At 39.7% G+C, this 14,767-nt stretch overlaps 1 protein-coding gene across 10 annotated transcripts in view; it reads left to right on the top strand.

Moving 5' to 3' along the window:
• The window catches only part of LOC126279054 (RING finger protein 44-like), a 102,873-nt gene that overhangs the window by 9,869 nt on the left and 78,237 nt on the right, over positions 1–14,767 (top strand). For 6 of the 10 annotated variants that reach the window (XM_049979471.1, XM_049979477.1, XM_049979479.1 and 3 more), the window contains exon 2: positions 9,092–9,246. In XM_049979471.1, coding sequence (XP_049835428.1) covers positions 9,092–9,246 — 155 coding nt within the window. Of the gene's footprint in view, positions 1–7,701; positions 7,994–8,066; positions 8,579–9,091; positions 9,247–14,767 lie in introns of those variants that run through there. The other 4 variants (XM_049979480.1, XM_049979476.1, XM_049979481.1 and 1 more) reach the window with 4 other exon arrangements.

Below are 14,767 nucleotides of genomic sequence, written 5' to 3'. Positions count from 1 at the left end.
TCAATTGAACAGAATGGACAATGTTTTGGAAAGAGGATATAGTGTGAACATCGACAAAAGGAGGAATAATGGAATGTTGTTGAATTAAACTGGGTGATGCTGAGGGAATTAGATTAGGATATGACACACTTAGATTAGTAGATGAGTTTTGCTATTCGTGCAGCATAATAGCTGGTAATGGCTGAAGTAGAGAAGATATAAAATTTAGACCGGCAAAGGCAAGAAAAGGGCTTCTGAAGAAAAGAAATTTGTTAATAGCAAATATGGATTTAACTCTTAAGAAGTCTTTTTTTTGGGGGGGGGGGGGGGGCTTAAGTCTGGAGTGTAGCCATGTATGGAAGTGAAACATAGACAATAAACAATTTAGACAAGAATAGAAACTTTTAAAATGTGGTGCTACAGAAAAGTGCTGAAGGTTACATGGGTAGGTTGTGTAACTAATGAGGTGGTAGTGAATAAAACGGAAGAGAGAAGGAATTTGTGGGACAACTTGAATAGAAGTAGTGTTCAGGTGATAGGACACATTCTAAGTCATAAAGAGATCACCAATTTATTATTGAAGGGAAGTGTGTGTGGTAAAAATGGTAGAGGGAGACAAAGGTGAATACAGCAAGCAGGTTCAGAAGGATGTAGATCTTCAGACTGAAGATCATGATAGCAGAAGCAACACCACCACTAACAAAAATACTTCCTTGGGTTATAAAGAGATCTAATGATACTTTTCACTTTGTTCGTAATTAATGAATTTGCTCTTGTTTTTCAATTGCCAAGTTAGTAAGTCATCAGTTCAGATGATTTTCCTTTATTCTGGGCACTCGTGGATGTGCTATTGGCTCACTCCTAATGCTTGTGACCTGCAGCATGCTATAGCAATAGCGCTATTGTTAGGAGGTGACTTCTTCAGTCCGCTAGTGAGTACTGGTAGATAATTCTGCATAGTATGGCTGATATGTTGTTTTACCTCAAAAACCAAATTTATTCTGCTCTATTAAGATCCGTCTGCAAACTACTCACTTCAAAATTGTTGAAAGTTATAGATTAGTTTTGCCCAAAGTGAAGTAATACTGATAGATCTGTCATATGGCTTGTGAAAAAGCTTAGTTACTGCCTTACATTGGATATGGGAACCTTATGTGCCTGGTGTAGTCGGAAACAAAACAAAATGTCAGTTTTCTTATCACATCCATGTAATATTAATATGGCTGTTATAGTATATTACACCAGTGTGGCAACATGTCACTCCAAAATATTTCATCCACTGGGCAACAGAGGACACACTCCAACACAACAAAAATGAATGATCTTTTGCCTGATGTAAGATGAGGTCATCTGCGACTTCGCATCATTAGTAGCATCTATGATCCATATCGTGCGGCACTACTTGGTGCAAAAATTAAAGTAGAAAGGTGCAAATGTTGGTGCTCAACATGGCAGAGTTGAAAAAATATTCTTATTGCCAAGATGTTCTGTAACATCACTGATAAGTTTTGTAGGTAACATTACTGAGCATCCTTTTATTTTATGTTGTTGCGGAGCAGGAGGGGGGGGGGGGGTGCACTACTGCTGCTGCCGCTGCTGCAGCAACACCACCTTAATTGATTTTCCTGCTGATGTGTGTGTTTAGGAGCCGACTGATGTTGACAAAGAGTTAGTACATAATAAGATAACATGTCCATACATTTGTTATATTTATCCATTATCTACCTGTTAACCAAACTCAGCATTTGCTCTTTGGTATATCAAGCTGTTTGTTAACAGCTCCTCCCTCTTTTTCTGGTACCGAGCTAGGTGCCATGGTGGATAAAGATACTGGACTTGGATGCAGATGGAAGAGGGTTTCAGAGCCCTGCCAGCGCACCTACATTTAGTTGAATGCAAAGACAGTTCCTTTGGAAAGGACACAGCCAGTGACCTTCCGTACCTTTGTCCTGAGTCTTGAATAACCCTACTGTCAGTAATATGTTAAACCCTGATCTTCCTTCCTATTTTTAACCTCATTCATGTATGTAGTTAGTAGTAAGATAAGTTGCAACAACATTGCTGAAAACTGTAATAAAGCCGCATGACCTATATCCATTTCCATCGCTAGCCCCTTTCAGATCCCTGCAGAGCCAAGCAACTTCTTAAATTTGTGTTGCTTGTATGATTTTTTTTAGATTATTGACAAATCTTTTCACAGCTCCATTACACATAGTACACACATCCTCAACATGGGTCTCATACTAAAAATATTTTTATTTTTAAAATTTGTTGCTGAGTGGTTCATGGTGTGGGTTCCTGTTGTCATGTCCTAGTTCATGAACCACGGGCAACGTATGAGTGGCCAAGTAAGTGGTCCTGACAGGCGGGATACCAGTTACTTTGGAATAAGGCTGAGCAACTCAGACATATTCTGAGCTATGGTCACCTTTATGCTCAGACGGCAAAGACTACAAAGTCCACCCTCAACTATCAGGGGTGAAACTTAATGGGACCCGGGGCAAGTAAGGCTAGCAACCTGCTTCCCTGGTACTTTAAATATGATGCTGGCAACAATCGGAGCAAAATGCCTCGGACCTTTTGAGGTGACGGAGTCCCACCTCTAATTGACAAACCAGGGACTCTTAAGATAAGACTCAGCAAACGAATGGTAACGAGATGGGGTGCTATTAATATCAATGGGGGCTAATCTGAGAAGAAGGTAGAGCTGGCAGAGGCTGCAAGTAAGATGGGGTTGGATGTTTTGACTGTTAGTGACATTCGGGTAAGGGGTGAGAAAGAAGAGGAAGTGGGAGAATACAAGGTCTGCCTGTCAGGAGTCAAAGCAGGAATAGCACAATGGGGTGTAGGGCTTTACATCAGGAAAGAAATGGAACCCAGCGTAGTTGCAATAAGGTATATAAACGATCGACTGATGTGGATAGATTTGACAGTGTCTAGCAAGAAAATTAGGATTGTGTCAGTATATTCGCATTGCGAAGGGACAGATCAAGATAAGATGGATAGTTTTTATGGCGAACTCAGTGATGTAGTTGTTAGAGTAAAGGACAAGGATAGTGTTCTGCTCATGGGTGATTTTAATGCCAGCATTGGAAATCGAACAAAAGGGTATGAAAAGGTCATGGGTAAATTTGGAGAAGATATGGAGGCCAACAGGAACGGGAAACAACTCTTGGATTTCTGAGCCAGTATGGGTTTAGTAATCACAAAGTCCTTTTTTAAACATAAGAACATTCACCAGTATACTTGGGAAGGCAGGGAACCAGATCTGTCATTGACTATATAATAACAGATCAGGAAGGCTGTGAGGGACACACGTGTATTCAGGGGATTCTTTGATGACACTGATCACTATTTAATCTGCAGTGAAATTGGTATTGTGAGGCCGAAAGTGCAGGAGGTCAGGTCCATATGCAGGAGGATAAGAGTGGAGAAACTTCAGGATAAGAAAATCAGGCACAAGTACATAACAGCGATATCAGAAAGGTACCAGTTAGTTAAATGTAGTCAATTACAGTCATTGGGAAAGGAATGGACAAGGTACAGGGACACAGTACTAGAAGTGGCTAAGGAATGCCTTGGAACAGTAGTGTGTAAAGTTAGGATGAAGGAAACAGCTTGGTAGAATGACAGTCAAGGCAGCCTGTAAAAGGAAAATAAGGCGCATAAAAAATGGTTACATACTAGAACTCAAATAGACAGAGAAAGTTATGTTGAAGAAAGAAACAAAGCCAAACAGATAATTGCAGCATCGAAGAAGAAATATTGGGAAGACTTTGGAAACAGGTTGGAGACTTTGGGTCAAGCTGCTGAAAAACCATTCTGGAGTGTAATTAGCAGTCTTCAAAAGGGAGGTAAGAAGGAAATGACAAGTATTTTGGACAGGTCAGGAAAACTGCTGGTGAATCCTGTTGATGCCTTGGGCAAATGGAGGGAATATTTTGAAGAGTTGCTCAATGTAGGTGAAAATACAATCAGTAATGTTTCAGATTTCGATGTACAATCGGATAGGAATGATGATGGAAAGTGGAGAAACTGGTCAATAGATAGCAATGCAATAAAGTGGCTGGGGCGGATGAAATTAAGTCAGAACTCGTCAAATACAGTGGAATGTCAGGTCTTAAACGGCCACACAGGATAATTGAAATGGTGTGGGAGTCAGGAAAGGTTCCATCAGACTGGACGAAAGCAGTAATCACACCAATCTTTAAACATGGAAACAGAAAAGATTGTAACAACTACACAGGTATTTCTTTAATCAGCGTTGTGGGTAAAATCTTCTCAGGTATTGTTGAAAGGAAAGTGCAAGTATTAGTTGAGGACCAATTGGATGAAAATCAGTGTGGGTTTAGGCCTCTTAGAGGTTGTCAGGACCAGATCTTTAGCTTACGGCAAATAATGGAGAAGTGTTATGAGTGGAACAGGGAATTGTATCTATGCTTTATAGATCTAGAAAAGGCATATGACCGGGTTCCTAGGAGGAAGTTACTGTCGGTTCTAAGAGATTATGGAATAGGAGGCAAACTTTTGCAAGCAATTAAGGGTCTTTACATGGATAGTCAGGCAGCAGTTAGAGTTGACGGTAAATTGAGTTCATGGTTCAGAGTAGTTTCAGGGGTAAGACCAAGCTGCGACCTGTCTCCACTGTTGATCATTTTATTGATGGATCATACGTTGAAAACAATAGACTGGCTGGGTGAGATTAAGATATGTGAACACAAGATAAGCAATCTCGCATATGCGGATGACTTAGTTGTGATGGCAGATTCGATTGAAAGTTTGCAAAGTAATATTTCAGAGCTAGATGAGAAATGTAAGGACTATGGTATGAAGATTAGCATCTCCAAAACGAAAGTAATGTCAGTGGGAAAGAGATATAAACAGATTGAGTGCCAAATAGGAGGAACAAAGTTAGAACAGGTGGACGGTTTAAAGTACTTAGGATGCATATTCTCACAGGATGGCAACATAGTGAAAGAACTGGAAGCAAGGTGTAGCAAAGCTAATGCAGTGAGCGTTCAGCTACGATCTACTCTCTTCTGCAAGAAGGAAGTCAGTACCAAGACTGAAGTTATGTGCACTGTTCAGTCTTTCAACCAACTTTGTTGTATGGGAGCGAAAGCTGGATGGATTCAGGTTACCTTATTAACAAGGTTGAGGTTACAGATATGAAAGTAGCTAGAATGATTGCAGGTAGTAGTAGATGGGAACAACGGCAGGAGGGTGTCCACAATAAGGAAATCAAAGAAAAACTGGGAATGAATTCTGTAGATGTTGCAGTCAGGGCGAACAGGCTTAGATGGTGCGGTGATGGTATACGCATGGGAGAAGCAAGGTTACCCAAGAGACTCATGGGTTCAGCAGTAGAGGGTAGGAGGAGTCGGGGTAGACCAAGGAGAAGGTATCTGGATTCGGTTAGGAATGATTTAATGATTTTGAAGTAATAAGCTTAACATCAGAAGAGGCATCAATGTTAGCACTGAATAAGGGATCATGGGGGAATTTTATAAGGGGACTATGCTCCAGACTGAACGCTGAAAGGCGTAATCAGTCTTAAATGGTGGTGGTGGTTTGTTGCCGAGTGAAAGAAGTTATTTTGAACTTTCATTCCATCTGAACATGATGTACCGAGTAAATTTTCCCATCTGGCCATTTCATTGTCAGCCAGTGGACACCCACTGCTTGATAAAGACCTTCTCTAGACTTATTCATGCATTACAGTCATCACTTACAGGCACCCGTGTCATTCATGCATGTTTTCTACTGTTACATACCCACCATCCTTCGCTCACTTCCTCTCCCTTTCCTTAATCACCTGGAAGCCAACTACCATCTATTCACCATGTTACTCATCCTGCCCATCTGCCAACCCTTTACACATTATACCATATGATTTTATGGTTTGGGCATCCACAGCTTAGTTACATAATAGCAACATTTAATTTTTATTTAATTATTAAAGTCTTCTAAAAAACTTCTGGTAGCCGCATTAACTGTTAATAGTTCATTACAGGATCATACATGATTGGTCTCATGGAGATTTAATCATGTCCTCAGGTGTATACATATAACTAACATTGGGTCATTAAATATATATGGTCTCCCAGTGTTTGGGTGATGTTTGAATTGTCAGAGTCACTTAAATTGGATGGTTACAAAATGAAAAGTCCAAAATTGCAGTTAGTAGGAGGCGCAGGCAGTGTACATGGGCACTGGGAGTCGTGCAATAGATAATAGTTAAGAGGAGAACTATTCATGCATCAGTTATATATTGCATAAATCTAATGTTTTTCCATTATAAATCATACAAGTATTGTCATAGCTATTTAAAACTGACAAGCACAAATTGTCAGGAGTATCTGTGTGGATGTTAAAAATCCAAATGGAGCTAGGAGAAATCATTTTATACTCTTTAGTACCATTTAAAACATGTTATGTTAAAAAATGTGAATAATAATTATTTATTTTATATTTAGGCCGTGGCACTTGGTCAAAGTGTGCAAATAAGGGAAATGCAGCGGCAAATTTGCATGAAGTTACTACATGCTACTCTTAGAAATGTAGTACCCATTGCATCCATGTTTCTTAGGACCGACCATAAAAATTAGAAAAATAATTTCCAAAGTAATCGCTTCCTTTCAAGTTGTAGACAGTTATAAACGTGCTTTTCCCAATCGTCAGGAATTGGATCAGAACGTGCCTAAGAGAATTATAGTGCCATTCCTTGTCCACTCCTAGTCAACAAAACGATAGAGATCATTATTAAATTCATTGTTACATGTTCTTATAATAAATCTATAACAGACTATTCTTGTCGAACGAAAGGAAACGGTTTCCATCTCAAGACTGTAATGTGTATACACACTTTCTGTGTTTTCAGCGTGTTTAGGCCCAAATTAATACTTCCTTGTGAGTGGTATGTACTGACATCTTGTCCTCCTTTGTGGCACGATTTTCATCTCCGGATACTTCGCATGTATACTGATCGTTGGTAGTAAGTGATTGACAGTGTGTTTAGTTATTTCTGAAAGCGCGTGGAAGTGTCTTTACAGGATCACAAATGTGTCAATGATTTCGGCCACGTTTACACGTGGTTACAGTGTACCGTGGTTTAAGCTTTGGTGCTCGTGCCGTCTTGATTCTTCAAATCGTGATGGATGGTGCACAGGCTTCATTTCATAAGTTTTTAGATTGTTTTGCTTAACACGAAACTAAAGTCTCCCCTTCCACTCTACGCAGCCGCCATTCTGTTGCGAGGTTTAGATTAGTCTTGTTGCATTCAAGGCAACCCTGCATTCTGCAGAGGTCGTGGCGGTGCAAAATAGGTCTCTAATAGCACTTACAAACATTGCAAAGAACAGAGACAATTTGGTTGCAAATTTTTCCTGCGAATTATGAAAGCTTGACTTAAATTTATCCATTGTATGGTGAGAAAATGATTCACATCCACAGTAGCCTCTCCTATCCGCAGTTTGTCGGCTGTATAGGCACATACACCATACTTTTGTCCGACCGTATTTCGGTTAACTATTCAGATCCCAAAATTATATTGTCCCGCCTCTTAAATAGTATGAACAGCCCAAGAAAACTTACTGGGTGTATTGTCAAATAGTCCAGTGTAGTTCTGCTTCAATTTAAAGATATCACGTCACTATTTTTAAACGAATATCTTCCTAACAATGCCCAAACTTCTCTCAGCAGCATTATTGCTTCTGATATCAGTAAGGTACGTCCTTGGAATACTGTCACGTTTAGCTGACTTGTATTTAATTTTAAAAATATGTATGAAGCTATTTTATAAAATCGCGAGGAATGAAAGTATAGCGCACAATTGTGCAATACATTCGTCTGGCAACTCGTGACCATAATGAAAAGCCGCAATTCTCAGTCTTTACTGTTTCATGCTCCCAGGATATAAAGGAAAAGGGTGCGCTTAGTTTCGTAAACACCACATTGGAAATGAGATGATGTCTAAGGACGCAATTTAAATTCCTTGCGTGTTGTTAAGTCACTCGTAGGTATTATTCTCCGAAAACACAACCTCATAACTTAAACGATCAGCGTATGTATGTGTGTGTGTGTTGCAGTGAGATTCGTTGGCGGACTACGCGCCTGGGTTGGAATGCCACCTCGACGTTAGCGTGTGCTGCGATACCATAAACCGACGTATACATGTGCGGGCGAGAGCAGTCCCCCTCCGACCGCCAGCCCCGCTCCTGGTCGATAGCGCACTGCATGCCTGACTTGGCCCCCCTCGTCTATGCGTTATGTATGCGCAGATACGGAGGACGGATGCAGTGCTAACTTTCGGGGAATATTTGTACGAGATGCCACGTAGTGACGACTGATCTTTCTCGCATCATACGCGTTTTAAGGTTGCAAGAACTTGCAGACAAAATAATTACAGTTAAAGGTTCTGAACAATCGTCAGAATTTCTCCACTGCCAGAAACTGCTATGCCTAATGAAAACTAAAGTTAATCATACGCTGCAGCAAAGGTGACATCCTCGGGTAATGTTAATACAAGAAACTGTTGGTACAGTACTTAATTGTTCACTAGACAACAGGCTGCAGTCCTAGGCAGGAAGCCTTTTCTCCGGTAGGCATTCTATATATAATAATTGCATGCTCCAGTGTAGTTTTTTACTGTCTTTAATTGCATAGGTTTTAAATTTGTTCCTGCTGGAGCATTACTTACCAATGGGGGTAGATGAATTATAGATTCCCCCTCATGTCCATTTAATGTCACTTTACACTTGCTAGCGTGACGAAAATCGGAAAAGCTTGCGTCTGTAACAATCGATGTTTTTGTTAGGTTTTTGTGAGAAATTTTGAACTACAACTGGACATAGATCTGGTACAATTTCAGTGATACTTTCTCTAACGATGGCTAATATAATTGTTATATACGACGACGAATGGTAAATAATTGCTGCGACATTTGGCAGCCTTCAAGGCAAAGTTTGATGTTTTTGTGTAGCACAACAAGTGGAATTTCGACTTAGTTACTACTACTGTTACAATTACTATTATTCATATAGTGGTACAACAGATAATCTAATTAATAGTAGAATATTTCCATTATAGTGATTAATTTTATCATTGTTCACAGATGAATCCTAACAGCCGTGTGCCTCCTCTCAGGAGTTCATCACAATATCCTCGTCATGTCAGTGCCAACCATGTACCCAGGCCAAATCATCAGCCAAGATGGCCTGTCAATCACGTTCCGTACGCCAAGGACTATAGGCAGTGCTACCAAAATGGGTAAATTATTTGTCTGAATATTGGAAATTCGTTTTTATGGCATCAGGGCATTCTGAGTGTTTATGCTGATGGCTGTTACTGGCCCTTAATAGGTCACAATGACAGTACACATTCTCCTGTAGATTGCAAATAATGATGTTGCTGTTCATTTAGAATCTGCAAAGTATGTCATGTTTCAGAATAGGATTAGGATAATGGGGTCTGATTATATTAGAACAAGAAACCAGCTTTATACATTGAGCAGTTAATTGCAAAATGTCACCCTTTTCTCTCTTGTGATTTTGATGTTGCGATTCTCAAGACTTCACAGTAAATTAAAAACATAAATTTTACATATTCAACAAAAACATATGGCATGACTATCCAAGGTTAACGTTTGCAAACACTTGTCTCAGAACAATTTGACATGACTCTATAAAACTAAAAGTAATGCTATGTAATTTTGCTTCATGAGCATAATTATTTAATGTGCATTTTTATTTACTTTTAAAAGGAAAATAATAATTTCAACGATGTAATTTTTTGTTTGAAATTAATGTATTTGTAAGCATCATATATCACTTCAACATTTTAAGCCAGGCATAACATTTTTCTGTTGATTGAATAAAATGTTGAAAAGGCGCATTCACTCGAAGACTGTAAAATTATAAGGAGATGATATGGATGACTAGTATTTCATCACGGCCATAGTGCACTTTTTGCATAGCCTATATCTTCTTGGCACTGGAAATGTTTACAGTCATTCGCAGTTAGCAGGAAACTGCTGTCTTACTAATGGTATTCAACATGGTAGAGAATTAAGACGCACCTGCTTTTCTGAGTGTAATTGTTTGTCACTGGTCATATTGAGGCATGTTGTTGGATAGAGCTGATATATAATCAGTGGGAACCACAGTGAGTCTGTTGATTTAAAATACTGTTACATGACAATATCTCCGGACATCTCTCTGCCATAGAGCCTAGGAATGTGCAGCAAACTTTGGTGTCATGAAGAAGGAGCAATTTGTGAATTTCAGCCTGTGTAAGGATAGCTTCATTATTTTTGTCATCATATTTCACCTCGTACATCACTATAGTTCTTAAAGTCAGCAGTTACACCCATGTTCATGTCAGTTGAAGTTTGCGGGAGACGAAAAAAGAAAAATCCTCAGTGGCCACCATATACACACAGATAATAGATTACATAGGGATGAAATTAACCAGAAGTTGCAAAGTAGAGAAGGGAAACAAACAAGGAAATTGAGGAAGAGATAAGCATTGGAAAAATTTATACCGAATTGTGAACAGCAAGCGGATGCAGAAGAAATGAGTAAGATGTTATGCAGTCACTTTGATAGACCTCAGATGTCTATTTGACATAGATAAAAGCATATCTGTGAAGTAGGTGATACACAATTATATTTCCAACAGTGCATTTCCATCACATTACCAAAGAAACGAACATTGGATAAGTGCAAAACTTGTGAGATGATCAGATTTGTGTGTTCTACTTCCAGTGTGCTAAGTAGAGGTGTAAATACACAACTGTAGGTGTACCAGATGGATACCTTGCCTCATTACAGAAGAAAGGTATTAGGATTAATTAAGACTGAGCACTCAGCAACCGGAAGAAAAATAAATCAAAATGAAAATACCTTCCCAATATTTTAGGGCCAAAAAAGAGCCTTGTGGTACCATCACACTGTGGTGTCAAGATAAAAAATAAAAATTAAATGCATTGGGACAGTTAAATAAGCTTGGTAGTTGTTTTACTTATCATTCTATGGTCCTGTATGGAGTGATTCTGCATACTTTCCTTTTCTTAGAATAAAAAACTAGAAAATGCCAAACAGTTTATAAGGGGTTTTGAGTATAACATAAGGGACAATCAAAAAGTTTCCATTTTAGGGCATTGCTGCAGCCTAATGTGGTGTGACTCTGATGCCAGTATACAAGCACCAATATGTAGGCAAGGGATTAGTATGTCATCAGGTTGCTCCATGTTCTGGAAATCAGGGAATTTCAAATGTGTCAGGGAAATTAAAAAGAATCTTTTGTCTCAGTAGGTGAAATGATTAGTTTACTGTGATGTCATGCATTGCTGCTGGCCAGGTGCAGCTGAGTACATTTGCCACTTCTCTACTCCACCATTTTGATGCTCCTCTTCTTCACACCACTCTCTCAGCTTGTAGTCAGTGCTGCCATCATTTCTTGGCACTAGCCTAGCAGCTGCTGACGAGAGGCAAGGAGGTGTGAGTGATGGTTTATTTGGACCTGATTCTCAGAGAGTGCAAGTGCAGTGGCTGGAGACAGCGGGCATATGTGCACTAGTTGTGTGTGATTGATTGCGTGATGTCTGTGTGTGCTCTCGTCTTTTGACAGAGGCCACGGCCAGATATTTAGCTGTGAGAGTGTGAATATATTTTCTAAATGCCTGTCTGCTGCTCAGTGATAATCTTTACAAGGAGTTGCTTCCAGTCCTCATTATAATTGAGTCTCACAGTATTAGCACAATTTATCTGTTGCATGGATTGATTACCACAGTCTCATTTCATCAACATTCTGTCTGTGACATGCCATACAAGTGGATTTCTTCGCCGGGACAAAATCACAGGTGATTTCTGCTGTTATCCCTCAACGGATCGGGCCTGCCAGTCTGAAGCCCATTGTACCCCACTAATGCATAGGCCCTGCCCATCGGATCTAGCTTCACCAATTCATCTGCAGGCCGTGCCTATTTGTGCATGTCATAATGCGGCTGATTTTTATGGGTTATCCATGAACCTCAGGAATTGCTACTTTCCCACCACAAGTACGTTGCACAGTGTGGTGTTTTATAGACATTTTATTTATTCTAGTACATATTGTCACATCAAAAGTAGTTTATATATTAGGAAGTATGAACAATAAGAAGAAAACTGTGGGAATCAATGGCAGTCTGTGCGCTATATACTTGTATTTTTTCTCAAAAGAAAAAGCACTCAATATGTGTAAAACAATAGATATAACACATTGGGTTATAACCAACAATAACAAGCATAGTAGAACCAACACTTATTGGTAGTCATATATAGTGTTGGTTTATATTAATCTTCCCTACCTTATACACTTCTTTCAAGAGGGCTACTTTTTCTGACGTTATTTCTGAAATGGGTGAAGGTGTTTTAAATCTTTCTTTCATATCCAAGGAGATGCATACTTTTGTCCACAATTGTGTTTAGTTTTTATTGAAATAAACAACTGGTCTAAATGGAAACACACACACACACACACACACACACACACACACACACACACCATTTGGCTTACTTTCTCCATCTAAGAACATTTTGTCATAAAATATGTTGATGTTAGTACTTAAGATTTTTGCTCTTGTCAGAAAACGCCATCTGCTTGGAAGTTTTTAGAGTTTTTCCTCGTTTTGCACTATTGTTTCTTGCACTGTAGCTACAAAGATGGCTTTAAAATACCTTGAGTTATTATAAAGCAGCTACGTACAGTATGGTCACTTAAATGTCCCTCCCCCTCCCCCCTGATGAAACTTCCTTTTAAATTTTGTGTCTTAGTTTTTATAACAACACTGTGGTCCACAGTTGGAATACTGTCAAGAAATTTTTCTGTCATCTCTTTGTACGCTCTGTTTTATATTATTGTTTGTTTAATGTTCATGTGAGCGTTTCCATAAGCAAGGTATTTCTCAGCACAATTGTATGTTTTTCGATACTGTCATTGGTTCAGCCCCTTTCTTGTATTTGTATCAACTAGAACATGCTGTATCTTGAAAACCATTCAAACACAAGTGGCGAATTTTGAGTAATAGCTACATTTCTCTTGTTTCCTTGTTAAAATTTACTTCCTTTGGCGAAACAAAGTGGAGTTTGTGATGTCACCTTGCTAACATCCTAATGCACATGCAGTTGTGACAGAATCCTGAAACAGTGGTTCATTAAATGAGGAAATGTGGTCAGTTCAGGTCAAAAGTTTATGAAAAATCACATCTTTGATATAAGAACAAATATGTAATTACTGAACGTCCCTTGTTACAAAGTCACACTAATTCTCATTTCAGCTGCTATCAGAGACTTAAAAAAATGCTCTTCATTCCATTACGCAAGTCTACAGTTACTCATATAATGTGGTAGATAAAAAATTCAACAAGCTTATCGTGTAGAAACATACTTATATATTTCTGTGTTACCATTTACCAAAATCTTGTTCCGATAACTCGGACTTTTTATGAGGCCAGAGGGACGCTGTGAATATTCTATCCGTGCATTCTGTGAGTACAGTCTCGATGTCAGGCCTCTGCAAACACACAGCCAGAGACTGTGTGTATCAAAGAATCTGACGGAAATATCAGTGGCTCATCAGGAAAATCCGTTTTTTGCGTGGTATCTTGCCTTCGAAGGTGCACCAGCTTTTGATTTTTGCCGAAGTGTTGTCAACAAACAATTTTCTACCTTCAATCATGTGACACCTCTCACAGTGTTCTAGTAGTATATCAAGGTGAAACCAACCAGTGCGAAATTCAATGCTGAATGGTTGGAGGTTTGAGGACATCAGGGCCCACAAGATGTCAGAACTCCAGGCGTATTGCACAGTATACAGAAAGTCTTTCACTCTCAACCATGGGGAAGGAGCTAAGCACTCGAAGGCAGTCGGAGCAGTTAAGAATACAACGGACATTTCTTTTTCGTCAGTCTGCGGCAAATGAAGTGCGAAGAGTGTTAAGTGATGCATAGACTCTTAAAGACAAAAGAAAACGGTGAAAAATCCAGCATGAATAGAACAATATTATGAAAAGGGTAGTTACTACTCACTGTATAAGCAGAGATGCCGAGTCGCAGATAGGCACCACAAAAGACTGTTGGAAAGTGTGCTTGCAATCAACAAGGCCTTTGTTGACACCCCCCCCCCCCCACCCCCCCCCCACCCCCTCCACACACACACACACACACACACACACACACACACACACACACACACACACACACAGTGTCTAGCTTCAGGTGTGAGTGTGGGTGGGGGGGGGGGGGGTTCAACAAAGGCTTTGTTGCCCGAAAACTCACTTCCCAACAGTCTCTTTGTTGTGCCTATCTGCAACTCTGCTCTGTATCTCAGCTATACGGTGAGTAGCAACTACACTTTTCATAATACTGATAGACTCTTAAAGCCTGCACATGATCTCACTGACCTTAAGATGATTTTATTTTCAATGGCTGCATTGTTTTTTCACCTTGCCATTTTAGTGATGTGTGTTAGTCCATTGAAAGGGTTATTCCAATAATGCATTAAAACCTAAGTGAGGAGAACAGTAATCGCAGGTGAGTTGGGAAATCTCACCAACAGAGTGGCGCTGAAAAGTGACCAGTAGTCTGTGGCCTTCCTGACATACCCTTGTGCAGCTTGATGTAACCTTTGGCTTCCATTATGGAAACTTGCCACTGGTTTTTCAGCGAAGAGGGAGGATCGGCAAGGTATGCCTCAACATCGTGCTTTTCCGATAGTTTTATGCTTTCTGCTTCCTCTTTAGACTAGGGGG

The sequence above is a fragment of the Schistocerca gregaria genome, chromosome 6 (assembly GCF_023897955.1).
Source record: "Schistocerca gregaria isolate iqSchGreg1 chromosome 6, iqSchGreg1.2, whole genome shotgun sequence".
Taxonomy (NCBI): Eukaryota; Metazoa; Arthropoda; class Insecta; order Orthoptera; family Acrididae; genus Schistocerca; species Schistocerca gregaria.
This window is presented reverse-complemented; position numbering and strand designations above follow the sequence as displayed.